This window comes from Oryctolagus cuniculus, chromosome 3 (assembly GCF_051225735.1).
Source record: "Oryctolagus cuniculus isolate XC-2025 breed Fujian yellow rabbit chromosome 3, ASM5122573v1, whole genome shotgun sequence".
In the NCBI taxonomy this organism is placed as follows: domain Eukaryota; kingdom Metazoa; phylum Chordata; class Mammalia; order Lagomorpha; family Leporidae; genus Oryctolagus; species Oryctolagus cuniculus.
Genome location: NC_142869.1, coordinates 71,503,216 through 71,524,664, shown reverse-complemented (window position 1 = coordinate 71,524,664; position 21,449 = coordinate 71,503,216). Strand labels below are relative to the sequence as shown.

Below are 21,449 nucleotides of genomic sequence, written 5' to 3'. Positions count from 1 at the left end.
ACAAATTGTCAACTAGTAAGGAATAACCTCAAATGTCATAGCATGGTATTTGCATCTGACTCACTAATCTTTTCAAATGTTAGGTGTTACATGTAGAAAGAACTGAGTCATTTATTGTTTAAACAAGGGAGCAGCTGTTAGTTTTTTCTAGTGTGTTAAAACCTTTAGTGGCATCTATAAATGGAAAAAGAATCAATGAGCTCTTCTTTCAGCTGTTTAGTTTTAGCAGCTGACAAGTACCATTGACTTCACTGTGATGTAAAATAAAAGAAAAAGGCCTTTACTCATAGAGACCTTGAAGTTTAAAAATACTCATGTGCAGTTCCCTGATCTGGGCACATTCATTCATTGAACAAGTATTTAAGGAGCACTCAGGAGACCCTGGGACTATAGCATTGAACAGAACAAGAAAAAAAAAAATCCCTTTCTTCAGGGAGCTTATGTTCTTTTGGCCATGTTTACAAATACCAGCCATGGAAATTACAATATCTCTGTACCTCAATGAGGTCAGAATATGATTATTTAATAAAGTACTTCATGAAGTATATATATCATCTTACATAAACCAAGGATCTGTTTTCTTTCAAATAACTTATACATTCCATAATACAATAGTTTCTTATAATCAACAATTTACATTAGGATTCCAGTTACATATCATTTTAAAAAAAAAAGTCCTGTTTTCCAAATTGTATGGCTATTGTAGCAATTCATTCTGAGTTTGCTGTGCTCTAGTGATGACTGTTCTCATGGGGTTACATTCTGTTCTGGTTCTTTAACCTTTTATTTAATGAAAGATAATTTCCAACACTTAAAAGTACAGAATATATCTTTTAAAAAAAATATGTATTTATTTGAAAGGCAGAGTTACAGAGAGGCAGAGAGAGAGAGAGAGAGGTCTTCCATTTGCTGGTTCACTCCCAGTTGCCGGAGCTGCGCCGATCTGAAGCCAGGAACTTGGAGCTTCTTCTAGGTCTCCCAGGAGGGTACAAGGGCCCAAGGACGTGGACCATCCTCCACTGCTTTCCCAGACCACAGCAGAAAGCTGGATCAGAAATGGGGCATATAGGACTCGAACTGGCGCCCATATGGGATGCGGACACTGCAAACAGCAGCTTTACCCACTACACCACAGTGCCAGCCCCCAGGATGTATCTGTAGTCATCATATTAGGGGATTTTTCTCTCCCAAGGTTTGACTTTTAACTTTTTTTTTTTCTGATCTTGATGCTACCTTTAAACCTTTTGCCTTTCATTGTACTTAGGCTTATTTTTGTTTGCCACATTCATTCCTTTGTATAGCAGTGCAAAGTGTGAATGAATTAAATAGCTTTGTAATTACAATTTTTCCACTTAAGATAATTTACAATGTCAGAAAATTAGCAGTTTCTCTGCATTTATTTTTTCAGTCATGATGGTGATATTATTTTAAAAGTTTCATGGAACTATAATAAGTTTCCCATTTCTAAACGGAAAATCTATGTCACTGTTTTAAGTAAAGTAAAAATGTGTAACGATTATTGGAAAGGTGATCTTGCTTATGAGTGTACAAATGAACTCACCTCTTATCTTGACCTTTTCATCATTAATTCAGAGAGCCAAGTAGCTTGCCACTAAACCAATTTTAGAGGAGTGACTCATTTTTATGATTCATTTTTCTATTAGTTCAATAAACATTATCTTGGGGGTAGCCTTTATAAGCTTATCTTCTAATGTTTTCTATATTTTAAAGCTTTCCCCTTCACTCAAATGCTTGTTTCTTAGCTGTTTCCTTGGTGATTAAAAGTTCCAGTTGTTACTTTCAATCTACAACAGCTGCAAGAACAACTCTTTCCAAACCAGCTCTCCTAAATTCCCGTTGTTAGAGTTGGTATCTATATTTAGCTGGTGGGATTAAATTGCAAAGGCTTCAAGCTGGGCAAAGCACACTGATCTGCCTTTTTACAGCTAGACCTGTGTGCTGCAAGGAGCTAAGGCCTTCAGTGTCCCCTTCCTTACCCAGGTTACTCACAAGATGGATTCCCAGCGGGAACTCGCAGAGGAACTGCGGCTTTACCAATCCACCCTGCTTCAGGATGGTCTAAAAGATCTCCTGGATGAGAAAAAATTCATCGATTGCACCCTCAAAGCAGGTGACAAAAGTCTGCCTTGCCACAGATTGATTTTGTCCGCTTGTAGTCCTTACTTCCGTGAGTATTTTTTGTCTGACATTGAGGAGGAGAAAAAAAAGGAGGTAGTACTGGATAACGTGGATCCTGCTGTGCTTGATTTGATCATCAGATACCTGTACTCTGCCACTATTGATCTTAATGATGGAAATGTGCAAGATATTTTTGCCTTGGCCAGCCGCTTTCAAATCCCTTCGGTGTTCACCGTCTGCGTTTCTTATCTTCAGAAAAGGCTTGCTCCTGGCAACTGCCTAGCCATCCTGAGATTGGGACTCCTTCTTGACTGCCCGAGACTTGCCATTTCTGCCCGGGAATTTGTGTCTGATCGCTTTGTACAGATTTGTAAGGAAGAGGACTTTATGCAGCTCTCTCCCCAGGAACTGATCTCGGTCATTTCAAATGACAGTCTAAATGTAGAAAAGGAGGAAGCCGTCTTCGAGGCAGTGATGAAATGGGTGCGAACAGACAAAGAAAATAGGGTGAAAAGTCTTAGTGAAGTGTTTGATTGTATCCGTTTTCGCCTTATGTCAGAAAAATATTTTAAAGATCATGTTGAGAAAGATGATATAATTAAAAGCAACCCAGACCTCCAGAAAAAAATCAAAGTTCTCAAAGATGCATTTGCAGGCAAACTCCCAGAACCTAGCAAAAATGCAGAGAAGGCTGGGGCTGGCGAGGTGAATGGCGATGTTGGCGATGAAGACTTACTTCCTGGTTACCTGAATGACATTCCCAGACACGGAATGTTTGTCAAAGACCTCATCCTTTTGGTTAATGACACAGCTGCAGTGGCTTATGATCCCACAGAAAACGAGTGCTACCTTACTGCACTGGCTGAGCAGATCCCCAGAAATCATTCCAGCATTGTCACCCAACAGAATCAGGTATTTGTGGTAGGAGGGCTCTATGTGGATGAAGAAAACAAGGATCAACCTCTGCAGTCATACTTCTTCCAGGTAAGAAAAATTACATTCATGGAGGCATAAAGGGAAGTCTGTTTTTCACCCTCCAGTTGGCCAATTTGTGGATTATTTGGGCTGCCTGCATTTGTTTCTAATTGATGTCCTGTCCTACTCCCTTGTACTTTTCCTACTTAGAGGATTGACAGAAATACTGCATTTAACTGTGTGTTAAGATTTAATAAAAGTCTTGGTGAAGAATGAGGTTCTAATTAATGTTTAACTCAAAGTTTTGCTTTATTCTCTTCTACCCATAATACCATGTTAATAGTTGATGGTGACTATCATCCTTCAAAGCCCTAAATTTAATATGTACACTCTGACCCTTAAAGTCGGTTAATACCTCTGCCTAAATCAGTATGAAGAGTTCAAAAAGTTCATGGAAGATGCATACTATGAAAAAACTGCAGAATGCCAGGTTTTTTGCATGAAACTAAGCATCTTTTAATTCAAGTTTTTATGAACTATTTGAAGTACCTCATACTTTACAAACAAGTAATAGACTTTTATTTTTTTCCAAGTTTCCTTGATTTGATGTTCTTAGAGGTAGCATGTCATCTTTTATAGTAATGGCTAAAATGTTGATAAGAACTTGTATATGTTCTACACTTTAGATTATTCTCCAGGAAAGACTGTATGCACATGTCACTAATTTGAATTAAGTAATCATTGTTGGAAATTATTATTTTATGCTATCATGTTTATTTGGACCAGAGTTGTGCTCAGACGTTATTACAAATCTTAACAATCTGTTTTGTGAAACCCACAAGTTTCCAAGAAAACAAATCTGCCTAAGAGAATTGTTGTAAGTTTGTTTAAGAGAATCATTGTGTTTATTTCATATTATCAACACCTTATACATTATCAGTTTGTGCAGGAATCAGTGGCTTAACCTTCATCTTCAATAATGCCAATACCAGTATTTTGTAGCTTACAACTGGCTCAGAAGATTTTGTTTAGGTCATAGCTAATCATGGCCTGGGGCTTAGGGGTACTTGAGCTGGAATGGCCAAAGATAAGCTAGTGTAGAATGTCAAGCCACAGCCGTTATATGCTCTCAAAGTATGTGACATACTGTGTATTCACAAAATACTACCTTTAATCAGCTTTTTCTGATCTTTCAAAAATGTAGTTGTAATACATATTAATCATGTTTCTTAATTTTCAAAGTTCTGTTGAAAAATGTTATCATAGGTGTTTAAACAATGGGCTAGAAAATTTCCTAAACCGTGAATTCAGTAAACTTTTTTCTTAATTTTATTTAAGTTCTATAAGTTTCACGTATTTTATATATATTCAGAAAATTCAGTAAACTTTAAAAATGATAAATATCAATGAAAAAAGCTATAAATATGAGTGTACTTCACAATACTTGTGTGAAATGCAATTAAAATGTTTGTTTTGATGCAAAAAAAAAAATGGATCCATGAATAGCTTTTTCATAACACTCATTTTCCACAGTCTTTTTGAAGACCCTTTGTCTGTCCGGGAAGTAAAAATATCAAAACACAGACAACAGACAGAAATTTAGAAATTATAGGTGCAAGGAATGATTCTAGCCATAGAATAATTCCTCATAGAGTTTATTTTATTTCACAATTATTATTTATGTACTGCATTTATTAAATATACCCACAACCTAGTCCCTAATCAAGTGTTCAGTTTCATCTTTGTCCTATTCTCTTCCACTTTATTCTCTATTCTACTACTACCCTTAATTGGCTGACATGGCGTCTTATTTCTGATTCAAGAAAGCTGCTTCTGTTCTCTATAGCTACAAAAACAGTATACAAAGTTGAAGGTCAACTCCTTATCTCTGTCCATTTCTTGCTGCTTTTAAAAGGTACAAATAGTAGACAAGATGTCAAGAGGAAAACAGCTGACCATAAAAAAATTGTGACAAGACAATATTTGTATGAAAATTTCAGAGTTTGTGTTTTCTGCTTGGTCATGTATGTTTAATATATATTAATTTAGGAATGATTTGATGTTTACTATATGTTGCAAATAGGCTGTGAGAATTCTTTATCTTAGTAAAAGGGATTTGAGTTTCTTTTTTCCATTGAATTAATAGATTCATTAGATTTTTGAACAGCACGAGATTTTAAAGTAATCCAGGTCCAAACCCTAATTTTAACAATGAGATTAAATAGCTTGACAGCTCATCTATCAAAAAGCCTGGCAGGCAGTGTACTGTGCTGTGTGCTATAGAAAGTACCCTATAAGGGGTAAAGAGGAAGGCGGACACTGTTGTAGAATGGGAATTAAGCCCCCAGGTTTGGAATTACAATGCCCACCATTCCATTTTTAAAGCAAACTATGGATTTAGACAGCATGGGATTTGAATTCCACCTGAAAGCTCTGAGTGTGGAAGATTATGTGATCCTTCTGTGTCTCAGTTTCCTCATCTATAAAATGGGGATGATAAGGTGCCTGTCCTGGAGGACTAAATGAGATTATCTGAGTAAAGAATTTAGTGCAAAGCCTGTCACAGGGTCAAAACTCCATAAACATTCATTATTATTTCTACTATGGTATACAATACCTTTTTATTACATGTTTTCTCAAAAATGGAAACAGAAAAGCTAAATATATTTGACCTGATTGGACACTCGTACCAAAACATCATGTAGTACTCCATAAAGATGTATAGTTTTGTAGGTCTGTTAAAAAAAATTTTTTAATAAAAAAGCGAGAGGCAAAAAACAGTAACAAACAAACAAGGAAACAGCAAGGCTGTCAGTCGATGTGGAAATCAACTGGATGCAGAGCTAGCAACGCCATGTGGAGAATAAACCCCTCTTGCCATCCAGTCTTCATTTGTGCTTTGGTTAGCTGATATTACTACACCAGGTAAGTATACAATAGCCTTTTATATCCACATCTATTTTTGGTATCCAGTGAACATGGATTTTGCTGTGTTTTCTTCTGCTGCCTAGAAGTAGCACAAGTCTGCAACTGGATTCCCTCAGAAAGCAGGGGGTTTTTTTTGTGTGTTTTTTTTTTTTTGTCTTGGTGTTCTAAAATGCAAATGAAAAATCTTAAAATTAATTACCAGTAGTGGTGCTAAAGCAGGTGGCAGCCAGGCCAGAATCACCTATTCCACAGCATGGCCCTAGGGAGGGCCACAAGAGGGCTACAGAAGTGACAATGGCAAAAACCTACAAAGATACTCCTTAATACAATTAAAAAAAAAAAAGTTTTTCAAGTGACCCCCAAGAAAAGACCAGGAAATTGACATTAACAACCTGCCTGTCTCACAAGTAATAAAAAGCAAAATGTGTAAAACTAAAATTTTTTAAGAAGAAAGATAGGAGACATTGCTCAACCTGCCAGTTGTCTGAGGACTGAGCGACAGGTCCAGCTGTCCCGAGTGCTGGCTTGAGGATCATGTTAAATTTAGCATGCAGGGGTCATTCACATACCATGACCCTCCTTCTGTGATAACCTTTTTCCCCAGTGTCCTGAAAGTATTAGAATTCCTTGTTTCACAGCTGATCAAAGAAGTAAAAAGGAAGAAAATTTGACAAAAACCTTTGGTGATTCTATTTTATTCCTCCTTTCATTTTGAAGCCTTGGCGATTTTGGTACTTTTATCTGTTTTGGTAGTCCCAGTAGATGTTCTCATTCTGTTGGTAATTCTAGGCTACAATATGATATTTTGGGACTGTAATTTTGTTTTACTTGTGAGATCTTTGATGATGTCAGTAAATCCTAAACAGCACATACAGCATAGCATGGTTGGTGGTGCACCTGTAACTTTCCTCAACATGTTCCACAGTTCCTCATGGTTTTTGTTTTTTTTGTTTTTTTTCCCCAGCTTGATAACATAGCATCTGAGTGGATCGGACTTCCACCGCTGCCTTCAGCCAGGTGTCTCTTTGGACTGGGGGAGGTGGATGACAAAATCTACGTAGTTGCAGGCAAAGACCTTCAAACAGAGGCTTCACTGGACTCAGTACTGTGCTATGATCCTGTGTAAGTTGGCATGACATTCCTGCTCCCTGAGCATTCAAGTATACGAGTACCTGTAACACATTCATATTCTCTCATTCTGAGAGACACTAAAAGCATTGAAATTCTATTCAATTTTAGGGCTGCAAAATGGAACGAAGTGAAAAAACTTCCTATCAAAGTCTACGGCCATAATGTGATTTCACATAAAGGGATGATATATTGTCTAGGAGGAAAGACAGATGACAAGTAAGTGCCCTGAAACCTCCTTATGATTTATAGCCAAATGATTTTTATTACAAGAGTTTCTTCCTCTTTTCATGTAAATCTATATACTGAAATAGGACTTGATTCCCATTCACTATATATTGGAGGTAAAATTTCAAAAATAGCGGTTTGAAAAGTTACCGTAAGATATTACAAATGGTTTCCAAAGGGAAAATTATGAAATTCAGAAGTTGCAAGAGTAAATGTGTAGACACTAGGCATGCTAGGTAAGCTCAATAATAAATTTTCTTATGTTGGAAAAGCAGCATCTAAGAGCACTAGGATCACAATCTAGTCTCCTATTTACTATATAGAACCTAACTGGTTTTCTTATTCACTTAGCCATAAGTAGATTAAAAACTTTAATGTACTTTTTAATATGGCATTTAAAATATATCTACTAAAATAATAGTGCACTAAAAGTATCATGGATTTGTACTTTATGTTCATAAAAGGGAATTTAGATTGGTCAGTTTGAAACTGAAAAGTACAGTGACTGGAAAGAGGACAGTTACTTCTTCAGCGATGTTTTACGTATTCACTCCCTGACAGGATATTCAATATATTTAATAACTGCTCAAAAACAGGCACTAATCAACCAGAACACATAATCGCTGCTGTTGCCACTAGTGCCCAGGCTCTTGTCAAAATACCTGGATGAAGTTTCATGTATATGGCTAATTTGATACCTAGGCGCTTCTCAAGAGATAGATAATTGAGAAAGAGATCTTATAACTCGGAAAAGTGCATTCGCAGTACTCCAGAAGTCAGGCAGTTTAACTAGTAGGCTTTCTGCTAAAACAAGCATTTGTGGTTTAGCAAGTGAAATCGCATCTCTTGCCCCTGAAAACTGCTCAGTTTGGCTTGTCATCATTTGCCCAGGCTGTTTAATTACCATGGATGTCCAGTCTTGGAAAAGGTTGACTCCTGATTCCAGCTTCCAACTGATCAGACCCTGGGAAGCTGCAGGGATGGCTCAATTAATTGAGTTCCTGCCACCTGCATGGGACATCTGGACTGAGTTGCCAGCTCCCAGCTTCAGACTAGACCAGCCCCCTGGACACTGCAGGCACTTGAGGAGTAAAACAGTGGTTGAGAGCTCTTTCTCTCCCTCTCTCACACTTTCTCCCTGTTTCTCTGTCTCTCAAATTTTTAAAGCAACGATTTTCATACAATCTGTTGATATTCAAAAATAATATATTCTGAAATTTTGGTATCTTCCTTAATCCCAGCTATTCCCATCAAATGAATATTTAAACAAAGGTATATTATAAACCACCTAGTGCCAGATCTTATTTTGGGCATATTTCCTGAGTAAGTGGCATAGAAAATCTCCATTAAGCAGTGTTCTGACTTTAGAAACCCAGGAGCCCTTCCAAAAATGATTTAAATTGTTTCCTTCGAGTAGCATTAGTAACTAGGAAAATGATATGTCAGAAAGAAGCATGCGGTTCTTGTCATGAGAATATATTAATCTTGACAGTATGATTAACCAAGACAACATTGCTTGACAAATGTCAACATCAAGAACTTTGAGTGAGTCATTATCTAAAAGTAAAGACTGAATTGCACAAATTATAGCTAACGTATTTGAAGAACATTCTTTTGTATCATGTTCTTATCAAGAAGTTTTTGTTTTTTAAAGATTTATTTGAAAAGCAGAATTACAAAGAGAGAGGGAGAGATCTTCCATCTTCCGGTTCACTCCCCAAATGGGCACATGGCTGGGGCTGAGCCAAACCAAAGCCAGGAGCCTGGAACTCCATCTGGATTTCCCACGTGGGTGCAGGCACTTGGGCCATCATCCTCCACTGCTTTCCCAGGCACACTAGCAGGGAGCTGGATTGGAAGTAGAGTAGCTGGGACTCAAACTGGTGCCAATATGGAATGCTGGCATTCCAGGTGGTGGCTTAACCTGCTATGCCACAACACCAGCCCCAAGAAGTTTTCAAGTGATACCCATAGTTAGTATTAGGGAATGCCTCTGTTGCAGGTACCTGGCCTTTTATAAGATTAAGAAACAGCTGTCCTGGGGCCAGCACTGTGGCATAGCGGGTTAAGGCTCCAGCCTGCAGTGCCGGCACCCCATATGGATGCCAGTTCGAGTCTAGCTGCTCCTCTTCTGATCCAGTTTTCTGCTATGGCCTGGGAAAGCAATAGAGGATGGGCCAAGTCCTTGGGGCCCTGCACCTGGGTGGGAGACCTGAAAGAAGCTCCTGGCTCCTGGCTTTGGATCAGCTCAGTTCTGGCCATTATGGTCATTTGAGGAGTGAAGCAGCGGAATGGAAGACCCACCACCCCCCACCCCGCCGCCTCTCCTTCTCTCTCTGTGTAACTCTGACTTTCAAAAGAAAGAAAGAGAGAGAGAGAGAGAGAAAGGAAGAAAGGAAGAAAGAAACAGCTGTCCTCACAAAAACTTGGAGCATTTCTTTGTTATATATAGAGTTAAATCATTATTTGGAATTCTGAACTCTCATCACTAAGTAATGGGTAACTTTACTAAGAATAATAATTCAGATGAATCCAGGGTTTTCTGAGAGCATTTAGTACATAAAACTCTTCTCATCACTCATCAGCACAGATGCCTACATTGTCTAATGTATATCCAACATTTCTTAAAATGCATCTGTGTATTAATGGTAAATAAAATGAGAGATTGTATTAGTTAAGTGTAAAATAGGCATGTGTTCATCTGCCTATTACTATTATTTTTAAATATTTATTTGACAGAGTGACACAGAGATCTTCCATCTGTTGGTTCATTCCCCAAATGGCCCCAGGGAAGCCAGAAGCCCAGAACTCCATCCAGATTCTCCCCTGTTGGGTGGGTGGCAGGGACCCAAGCACTTGGGCCATCATCCATTGACTTCCCAGGCACAATAGCAGGAAACTAAATGGGAAGCAGACCAGCAAATACTCAAGCTGGCACTCACATGTGGGATGCCAGTGTCATAAGCTGTGGCTAGCTGTGCCATACTGCCAGCCTCCCACCTGATTATTTTTAAGTTAACTTATTCATTCCTAAAACATTCAAATAATGAAATTAATAAATTAATATTTCTTATTACTGAGGCATAATAAAGGATTTGTGATTTTTTTCCCACCCAACTAGCATAAAAACAAAGTTTTCCATTGAATTTATTAGCAGATAGAATTAGAATCTGCTGTTCCTGAACTCCTAAGTGGTTGCCTAGAAGTAGAATAATTATTTACTTATTTTTAAGACTTACTTATTTGAAAGGCAGAGTCACAGAGAGGCAGAGGCAGAGAGAGAGAGAGAGAGAGGTCTTTCATCTGCTGGGTCACTTCCCAAATGGCCGCAACACCTAGAGCTGGGCCAATATGAAGCCAGGAGCCAGGAGCTTCTTCAGGGTCTCTTGTAAGGGTTCAGGGACCCAAACACTTGCTTTCCCAGGCCATAGCGAAGAGCTGGATCAGAAAAGGAGCTGCTGGGACTCAAACTAGCACCCACATGGGATGCCAACACTGCAGGTGGCAGATTGACCCGCTATACCACAGCACCAGCCCCCCAGCTAATTACTTTATAAAATAGTTTTGCTTTCCACATTTGGATTGTCCTTTACCTAGCAGCAAATGTTCACGTTAAGAACTCTGTGGAGTTTTTCTGGTCCTCTGTCACACTACATACTTTATAGGAGAACCAATGCCAACTTACTACTGAAGTTGCTTTCAAAAAATATTTTAAAATGGATATTTGTTTTCTTTTCTGATTACAGAAAGTGTACCAACAGAGTGTTCATCTACAACCCCAAAAAAGGCGACTGGAAAGACCTGGCTCCGATGAAAACCCCGCGTTCCATGTTTGGAGTGGCGGTCCACAAAGGCAAGATCGTGGTCGCAGGGGGTGTCACTGAGGATGGTCTTTCAGCTGCAGTGGAAGCTTTTGACCTCACAACCAATAAGTGAGTTGCTGAATCTCACAGTCACTGTGCATTTCAGTTGTTACCTGATAAAAATTAAGCTTTCAGTTAGCATGTGGCAGGGCTAGGGGCAGGGAGTCATCAATTTAAGGGGAGTATTTTCATGAGGGTTTCTTCTGTGGCAACTGAGAGTAAAACTCCTAACATTTGGATGCACCGAGTGTGACCCTCAAGTTGATGCTGGCATGCCTTGCTCGTCCTTACTTGTGTTAACTGTGTGAATGGAGTCATGCTAAGGTAACACTTCTGAATAACTGTGTTCATGTAGATGGATATACATGTCTCTGTGGAGTTATTCAATTGGAAATATGTAGTTTCATTAAAGATGAGAATATCTTATTAATGACTGATATTAAGTATGAATGCTTCAGAAGTTTGGTTTCTTTATGTTTTTTAGATGTTTTTTAAAGCTTGTTTTTTAAGCTTTTAGCAACACTATGAAAAATACTTGGTATTCTTATATAAAATTAATTTTTTCAGAATCTTTGTGCCCACACATCTAGATGAGTATATACTTTCATAGTTTAGCAATAAGTTAAAAATCAGAGTACTGTTACTAGTTTTTTTAGAAACTATGTATGTCTGACTACAAAATAATAACTGAAAGTCACAAGCAACTTTTATGTAATAGAACCTAAAAGAGCACTAAAACATATTTTAAGACTGTATATTAGTTAAGCACTCATAATATAAAAAGTTAAAGAAGCAGCACAAAATTGTAAATCCTCTGTTCCTAGAGTTCTTCATATGTTTGGATACCTATATCCTTTTTTTTTTAATAAAAAGACAAGCTATACCAAAATGTTACTTATGATTATATCTGGAAACTATGATAATGAGGGTATTTGTTTTCTTCTATAACTTTCTGTACTTCCTAGATTTTTATAGTGTATATGTATTATTTTTATGGTTAATAAAAATAGGTTTAAAGAAAAACTATGAGGTTTTTAGTTCTTTAGAACTATAGTTCTGGGGTAATGCAGTGGAGAGCTACCACATGACTAACTCATTCCCAGTTCTTGAAACTTCCAGCCAATGTGGTTGATTTTATCTTCAGTTGTCCTATTTCAGATGGCTGTTAACATTAAAAAGTTCTCCTAAAACCTTTATATTGTAAAGTACAAGTCATTAAAAGTAAATTTACCATCTCCATCCGTAGCTTCAAAACTATCTTTATCATATACCTTTATTGCAAAGGATTGGAGAGTTCTTGAGAAAAGCTTGAAATTAAGAGTTTTTAAATGTTTGTATTAGTATTCAAATGTGGGCCACAGAACCCCACTGTTTATGACAAATAGTTTGGCAACCACTGCTGAAGGTGCTAAATCATGAAATATTCTAAGTGTGATCTATTGAAAGCTTTCTATTTAATATGATTATTACATCTTTCAAATTTAAGGAATTTTAAAATATTTTCTAGTTGTAAACTTCTACTTTTAGATGCTTATGCTACTTGAATTTTTAAAGTATTTCCTGTTCAGTAAATACATTTAATATGTTAAGTTTTACATTCACTATATTTTCAATAATACCCAGATGGGAAGTAATGACTGAATTTCCCCAAGAAAGAAGCTCCATCAGTTTGGTCAGCCTGGCTGGATCTCTGTATGCCATCGGTGGTTTTGCTATGATTCAACTGGAATCTAAAGAGTTTGCACCCACTGAAGTCAATGACATATGGAAGTAAGTTCTCTTCACTCTCATTTTCAGAACCAGATATTAAATCAGATAAATGAAAATTGAGCAATAATTCTGTAGCAAATAATAAGCCAGACTTTTCCAATATGCAGGCTACTTCTTGGTTATAGACCAGACACTTCAAATATAATTGTACCTGCCACATACTTCATCAAGTACTGCTTACAATTAGCTGTGAGCTTGGGAAAGAACTTATGTGGACCTATTTCTTAGTCAGTAAAACGACAGTTGGCTCTATTCCAGCTCTATTCCAGCTCTCAATGGACAACACTCTAGATATCCAGTAGAGTGAAGGCAACTTACCTTTCTTTCCCTTTTTATTTTTTCTTAAAGATTGTATTTCATTTGTTTGAAAGAGAGTGGTAGAGACAGAAAGAGAGAGAGGTCTTCCATCGGCTGCTTCACTCCCCCAAAAGGCTGCAGCAGCTGGGCAGAGCCAGGAGCTTTTTCTGGGTCTCCCACGTGGGTGCAGGGGCCCAAGGACTTGGGCTGTCTTTCCTGCCCTCCTAGGTGCACCAGAAAGTGGAGCAGCTGGGACCCCAACTGAGGTCCATATGCAGGGCAGGGCTTTAACCCGCTGCACCACAGCGCCAGCCCCAGGTTGCTTATCTTTCCACCAGAGTAGTTTATTTCCTAAGAAAACAGAATTGTGGTCGGCCGGCGCCGCGGCTCACTAGGCTAATCCTCCGCCTTGCGGCACCAGCACACCGGGTTCTAGTCCCGGTCGGGGAGCCGGATTCTGTCCCGGTTGCCCCTCTTCCAGGCCAGCTCTCTGCTGTGCCCAGGGAGTGCAGTGGAGGATGGCCCAAGTGCTTGGGCCCTGCACCCCATGGGAGACCAGGAAAAGTACCTGGCTCCTGCCATCGGATCAGCGCGGTGCGCCGGCCGTGGCGGCCATTGGAGGGTGAACCAACGGCAAAGGAAGACCTTTCTCTCTCTCTCTCTCACTGTCCACTCTGCCTGTCAAAAAAAAAAAAAAAAAAAAAGCAGAATTGTGAAAAAACATTTAACCTCTTTTTAAAGATCTCCATGAAATCATTAATTCTATTTGGAATTTAATTTAAATAGTCTTTCAGTTGTTTGAAGATTTGGTTAACAAAAGCTTTTTTTTTCAATTTTTATTTAATAAATATAAATTTCCAAAGTACAGCTTCTGAATTATAGCTGCTTTTCCCCCCATAACCTCCCTCCTACCCGCAACCATCCCATCTCCCACTCCCTCTCCCATCCCATTCTTCATCAAGATTCATTTTCAATTATCTTTATATACAGAAGATCCACTTAGTATATACTAAGTAAAGATTTCAACAGACTGCACCCACAAAGATACACGAAGTAGAGAGTACTGTTTGAGTAGTAGTTTTACCATTAATTCGCATAGTACAACACATTAAGGACAGAAGTCCTTCATGGGGAGCAGGTGCATAGTGACTCCCGTTGTTGATTTAACAGTTGACACTCTTATTCATTTATTTATTTATTTGACAGAGTTAGAGAGAGAGAGAAATGTCTTCCTTTCATTGGTTCACTCCCCAAATGGCCACTATGGTCAGCGCTGTGCCTATCCGAAGCCAGGAGCCAGGTGCTTCTTCCTGGTCTCCCATGTGGGCACAGGAGCCCAAGCACTTGGGCCATCCTCCACTGCCCTCCTGGGCCACAGTAGAGAGCTGGACTGGAAGAGGAGCAACCGTGACTAGAACCTGGTGCCCATATGGGATGCCGGCGCCGGATTAACCAAGTGAGCCACGGCACCGGCCCCTGACACTCTTATTTATGATGTCAGTAATCACCCAAGGCTCTTGTCATGAGCTGCCAAGGCTATGGAAGCCTAACAAAAGCTTTTTAAATAGAAAAAAGTGAAAGTAGCAATCCATTTTACCTCCCATATAGGCAGTTCTCCCAAGTATGACCATTGCAATTTTTGCTTGGGCCTAAAAACAGGAATGTTTTAAGGGGATCGTGAGGCCTGTTTTAGTGTCTAATGCAATGAATGTTCTATAGAAACCAGAGTGTATCCAGGACATCTCAGGAGCTTGTGCTGTTGAGTCACATAGTCAGAGGCAGAGTGTTTGGTGGGTAGATGCTTGCTCAACATCAAGAGACCAAACATGCTTGCCCATTACCCCTTCTGCCTCAGCCCATGCCCTGTGCTTGCTTATCTGAGTTTACAGGAGGTAGATCCTAGGTATCTTAGGTGAACATTGCAAGGCTGGCAGCCTTTACCTGGTCTCTCATCAGATTGTCCAGAGCCTCACTACTTACAATGTCCTGTTGTCTGTAGAAGAGCAGTGTTGTCATCTGAGAGCTTCTCAGGAGTGCAGAATCCTAGCCCCACCAGAACCTGCATTTTAGCAAGATTCCCAAGTGATGTTGCATATTTAAGTTTATAGGTACAGCTTTGAAAGAGTACCCTTTATGCCTGACCAGTGAAGGCATACCACTAAGGCTGGAGTGAAACATGGATTTTTTTTTTTCCTATATCTGAACCAGCAGATGTCTTATCCTTAGCTACTAAAATGAAAGGCTGCCTGTCACTGCCTGTGACACCAGTATCCCCTGTGGGCTCTGGTTCCTGTCTTTTTTTTTTTTTTTTTGACAGGCAGAATGGACAGTGAGAGAGAGAGAGACAGAGAGAAAGGTCTTCCTTTTGCCATTGGTTCACCCTCCAATGGCCGCCGTGGCTGGCGTGCTGCAGCCGGCGCACCGTGCTGATCCAATGGCAGGAGCCAGGTACTTATCCTGGTTTCCCATGGGGTGCAGGGCCCAAGCACCTGGGCCATCCTCCACTGCACTCCCTGGCCACAGCAGAAAGCTGCTCCATTTCTGATCCAGCTCTCTGCTAATCTGCCTGCAAAAAGCAATGGAAGATGACCTAAGTATTTGGGCTCCTGCCACCCATGTGGGAGACCCGGATGAAGCTCCTGGCTCCTGGTTTAGGCCTGGGCCAGTGAACCAGCAGATAGAGGATCTCTCTCTCTCTCTCTCTGTCTCTCTGTCTCTAACTCTGACTTTCAAATTAATAAATAAATATTTTTAAAAGTTTATTTTTAAATTTTCATTTTATCTGAAAGGCAGAGAGAAAGAGACAGAAAGACAGACAGCTTCCATCAGCTTGTTAGTCTACATGCCTTTGATTTGGCCAGTTCGAAGCCAGGAGCCAGGAATTCAATCCAGATGTCCCACATGGGTGGATAGGACCCAAGAACTTGAGCCAGCCACCTGCTGCCTCCCAGCTAATCAATTAACAGGAAGCTGAATCAGAAGTGGAGGAGTAGCTGGCGCTGTGGCACAGTAGGTTAAGACCCCAGCCTGCAATGCCAGCATCCCATATAGGCACCAGTTCAAGTCCCGGCTGCTCCACTTCTGATCCAGTTCCCTGCTAATATGCCTGAGAAAGCAGCAGAGGATAGCCCAAGTCCTTTGGCCCCTGTACCCACGTGGGAGACCCATAAGAAGATCCTGGCTTTGAATTGGCTCAGCTCTGGCCATTGCAGCCATTTGGGGATTGAACCAGTGGATGGAAGACCTCTCTCTGTCTCTACTTCTCCATGTAACTCTGTTTTCTTCTTTAAAAAAGAAGAAGAAGAAGTGGAGGAGCCAGGACTTGAACCAGGCACTCCAATACAGGATGCTGGTGTCCTAAGTGGCAGCCTAGCCACTGTGCCAAGTGCCCACCCTGCTTAGGATGCTTAAAATGTATCAGTTCCTAGGCCTTAACACAGACCAATTACATCAGTTTCTGGAGGTAGGGCCTGAGCATCCCTAGTTACTAAAATCTTCACTGATGATTTTAATGTACAGCCAAGGTGGCGTATTAGTGATGTTAACGAATGATGCTGTCAATCAGCCGAGCCTCATTTGAGCCACCCTGGTTCCTAAAGGTAGACAAAAGCCACACAGCCCTGGCAGGAGGAAGCCGTGGGCAGCAGAGGAAAGTAGAGCATCTTCTGCTAGTTGCCCTTACATCTCTGAGAGGAAGCTTTCTGGTTGTTATCAGGACAGTAGTTCCCAAACTTGCCTGCACATTGCAGTCACAGGGAGCTTCAAAAAGTACCACCACCTCCGTCCCACCCTTACTGTGTTTTAATTGGTTCGGGATATGGTCAGGGTTTGGGAAGTTTTAGAAGATTCTCAGATGATTCCATGTGTGCAGACAAGTTTGGAAACCACTAGAGGAGCCAGTGCTGTGGCATAGCAGGTAAAGCAGCCACCTGCAGTGCTGGCATCCCATATGGGCTCCGGTTCGAGTCCCAGCTGCTCCACTTCCAATCCAGCTCTCTGCTATGGCCTAGGAAAGCAGTAGAAGATGGCCCAAGTCCTCATGCCCCTGCACCCTCGTGGGAGACCTGGAGGAAGCTCCTGGCTCCTGGCTTTGGATCAGCACAGCTCCAGCCATTGTGGGCATCTGGGGAGTGACCCAGTGGATGGAAGACCTCTCTCTCTCTCTCTCTCTCTCTGCCTGTCTTTCTCTCTCTGACTTTCAAACAAATAAAATAAAATCTTTAAAAAAAGAAACCACTAGAAAGGGAAGAGAGGGCATTTATCTGCTTGGCTATAAAGTTTGACATTTAGATACTGGTATTTTCTAATCTGGTATAATATCTGGAGCAATTGATTCTCACATTTTGCTGTGTATTAAGTCTCAGCTGGAAAGCTTTCAAAAATCCTCGTGCCCAGGCCACCCTCCAACCTGATTAAGTCAGTCTCTAGGGGTGGGGTCCGGGCATCAGAATTTTTTAAACATCGGATTTGAGAACCAGTGATGTGCCGCTGTGATTCCATATGCAACATCAGCATCACTTAGGTACTTGTTAGAAATATAAATTCTCAGACCTCACTTGAATTAGAAACTCTGGGTGTGGGGCCCAGCAACTGTTTTAACAAGCCTTCCAGGTGACCCGGATGTGCCCTAAAGTTGACAGCCACTGATCTAGAGAAAGGCGGCTACTCACTTGCCCTTGACTTCCTAGTGAACCTCTATATCCGTACACGCAAGGAAATGAAAGCTCAGTACATCTTATTCTAAATCTATATACTCTACTACTGTGATGTGTAAAAAACATTTACATTCTCACATTTTTTTCGTTGAAATTACTCCATTATTTAGGATTGACCAAGCTGAACATAAAAACATGACTGAGGAAACAAACATTGTTTTTCTTTAAAGATTTATTTATTTATTTGAAAGGCAGAGTTACAGAGAGGCAGAGGCAGAGGCAGAGAGAGAGAGAAAGAGAGAGAAAGGTCTTCCATCCTTTGGTCCACTCCCCAAGTGACTGCAACAGCCGGAGCTAAGCGGATCCAAAGCCAGGATCCAGGAGCTTCCTCTGGGTCTCCCACACAGGTGCAGGGGCTCAAGGACTTGGGCCATCCTCCACTGCTTTCCCAGGCCATAGCAGAGAGCCAGATCTGAATTGGAGCAGCCAGGGCTAGAACCAGTGCCTATCAAGGGATGCTGGCACTGCAGGCTATAGCTCCAACTGCTACAGCACAGCACCTCAGGAAACAAACATTTTTAAACCACATTTAACTTCAACCTCCTGTTGCTTAAATGTGTTCCATTTTTCTTTATACTATTTAAAATAATTCTTTCTCTCAATTTGTTGCTCCAAATTTTAAATAATTAAGATCCTTCCCTTTATTAGTAGCAAAATGTTTTGTTTACTTTTCTCTACATAAAAATCACTCAGTGGAAGCAGGCATTGTGGCACAGTAGGTTAAGTTGTTGCTTTGAATGCCTGCATACCGTGTTGGAGTGCTGGTTCCAGTCCTGGCTGCTCTGCACTTTCTCTCCTGCTTCCTGTTAATGCACCTTAGAGGTAGCAGATGAGGCCAGAGTACTTGAGTCCCTGCCACCCATGTGGGAGACCCAGATGGAGTTCCTGGTGCCCAGCTTTGGCCTGTCGTGGGCATTTAGGGAGTGAACTAATGGCTGGAAGATCTCTCTCTCTGTCACTTTGCCTTTCAGATAAATAAGTCCACCATTTTTTTAAAAAATCATGCAATATAATTGTTAAGAATTAAGCATTGATCAAATTAAGCTACATGATGCATAACTTATATAAATATCAGTTAATTTTTAAAAATTGTTATCAATCATTTGGAAGCCATACAGAGAGATCCAATTACTAAATTACTGAAATGCCCACAACAGCCAGGCTGAGCTGGGGATAAAAGCAGGAGCCAGAAACTCAATACAAGTGGGTGGCAGGAACCCAATTACTCAAGCTGCCCTTGCTGCCTCCCAGCATCCACGTTATCAGGAAGCTGAAGTCACGAGCTAGAGCTGGGTGTTAAACCTGGGCACGCTGATCCTGCAAACCGGCATCTTAACTGCTAGTCTAAATGCACACAACGGTTTGGTTTGGTTTTGTTTTAATTTGAGATTAAAATATAATATTTGTACATTTTAATGGGGTAACCAGCTAACTTTAATAATTATTATTTTAAATCTCATTTATGTAACAGAATAAGTTGGGATATCTCCTGTGCATCAAGTATTGATAGCTTATGGAGGAAAAAAATACTGTGGTGGATGGATTTATTAATTGTCGCCACATACATTTGGGCTTAGGAAAAATGCTCAAGATAGAATAAGTGCTGGCCGGCGCCACGGCTCACTAGGCTAATCCTCCACCTAGCGGCGCCGGCACACCGGGTCTAGTCCCAGTTGGGGCGCCGGATTCTGTCCCGGTTGCCCCTCTTCCAGGCCAGCTTTCTGCTGTGGCCAGGGAGTGCAGTGAAGGATGGCCCAAGTGCTTGGGCCCTGCACCCCATGGGAGACCAGGAGAAGCACCTGGCTCCTGCCATCGGATCAGCACGGTGTGCCAGCTGCGGCGGCAATTGGAGGGTGAACCAACGGCAAAGGAAGACCTTTCTCTCTGTCTCTCTCTCTCACTGTCCACTCTGCCTGTCAAAAAACTAAAAAAAAAAAAGATAGAATAAGTGCTGTCATAAATATCATATAAAGGACCATATGAGAAATGAAAAGGCAGCAGAAACCTCTGCTTGAGGAAGGCGAGAAGGCTTCAAAGAGAAGGCAGCGTTCAGGAGTTTCTCAGAGAGAGCATTCCAGGGACCTGGCTGAGGAAGCACGTTAGGCTCAGATGTTTCAGCGGCATTGAAGGTATCCGTACTTTACAGTCACGAATAGTCAGAGATGAAGACCAGTTCACAACTGGGCTGAGCGTGTTCTCAGAAAGAACAGCAGAGAGGAAGAGGAGCAGTTTTATGGAGAGACCACTGTGTGTCAGGTACCATGGTAGGCACTAGTGAAAGGGAGCAAATGAAATCAGAGTTAAGTTCACAGACAGCTTCTGTCCTTCCCCAGCTCTCACTCGGAGAGGACAGGTCTGTCCCCTGTCCATTATTCCTCTTCCCTGGGCAGTCCTGGATTCCTAGAGAAGGCTGAGCTCCCTGGGTCTCCACATTCAGGATTTGGAAGGAACTCAGGTTTGTTCTACCAGGCAGGTGTTTCCTCCTCTAGCTGAGGGCTGGTAGGGTTTTTGCAAAGATGCACATTTGTATACTGAAATACTGGGAAATTTATAAAGCTACCTACTCAAAAACTGATTATTGTTTTTTTCTTCCCTCAGGTATGAAGATGATAAAAAAGAATGGGCTGGGATGTTGAAGGAAATACGTTATGCTTCAGGAGCTAGTTGCCTAGCAACACGTTTAAATCTCTTCAAACTGTCCAAACTATAAAAAGGTGACAAAACCCAATAGATTGGGAGGTGGTTTCTTTGGTTAACAGAGCTTTAATTTATTTTTTTTAAAGCATGTACAGGGATTCATGTGGAAATTATTCAATATTATTGTCTAAGCAGGGAGCAGAGAGGATCAAAACCTCACAGTCACTGAATCTTCAGTGTAATGATCAGAGCTTAAAACCATTTTCTAATAAGAAATTAAATTTTTAGTTGAACAAATTAATTCTTTGTTAAACTGTCTCACTCAGTAGATTGTAAAGAAAGTTGCTAAACTGAATCATTTACCAATTCTTTCCTTTGTATTGGGATACTTTTATACTGGTTTTCTATTACAAATGAAATTGGAGAATTGTGCATCTACATTTTAAAAACATGTTTAGAATATCAAAAACATTTCCTCATGCTAAATCCTGTGTGTTGTATTAAAGATTACATGCCATAAGGAGACTTTGGAAGTGCTATTAAAGGAGTATAAAAAATGGGTCTCATTTGAAGGAAAAAGTCTCTAAGTAAAAGTAGTTAAATCCAAACAGCCTTTCTTTTTTTTTCCATTCTTTTTGCGACACTGACATATTGTGATTTCTAAATAAAATTTTTAAAAAGTTAAATTTAAAATTAGTAACTAATAGTCTTCAAGCCATTAACTACAGCATCTGCGGCTGGCAGATGGGGGTGCATGAAAGGAAATGGATTGATTCTTTAATTGCTGGGGTGGAATTAGGGGGCATGGGGGTGATGAGGGTGTGTATTC

At 40.5% G+C, this 21,449-nt stretch overlaps 1 protein-coding gene across 1 annotated transcript; it reads left to right on the top strand.

The window, feature by feature from the left end:
* Positions 1–1,212: 1,212 nt before the first annotated feature.
* KLHL41 (kelch like family member 41) lies at positions 1,213–21,228 on the top strand. The gene is made up of 6 exons (XM_002712266.6): positions 1,213–3,123; positions 6,947–7,104; positions 7,222–7,329; positions 11,085–11,270; positions 12,825–12,971; positions 20,582–21,228. The coding sequence occupies exons 1-6, from the start codon at positions 2,014–2,016 to the stop codon at positions 20,691–20,693; spliced, it is 1,821 nt and encodes a 606-aa protein (XP_002712312.1). The 5' UTR covers positions 1,213–2,013; the 3' UTR covers positions 20,694–21,228.
* The last annotated feature ends 221 nt before the right edge of the window (positions 21,229–21,449 follow it).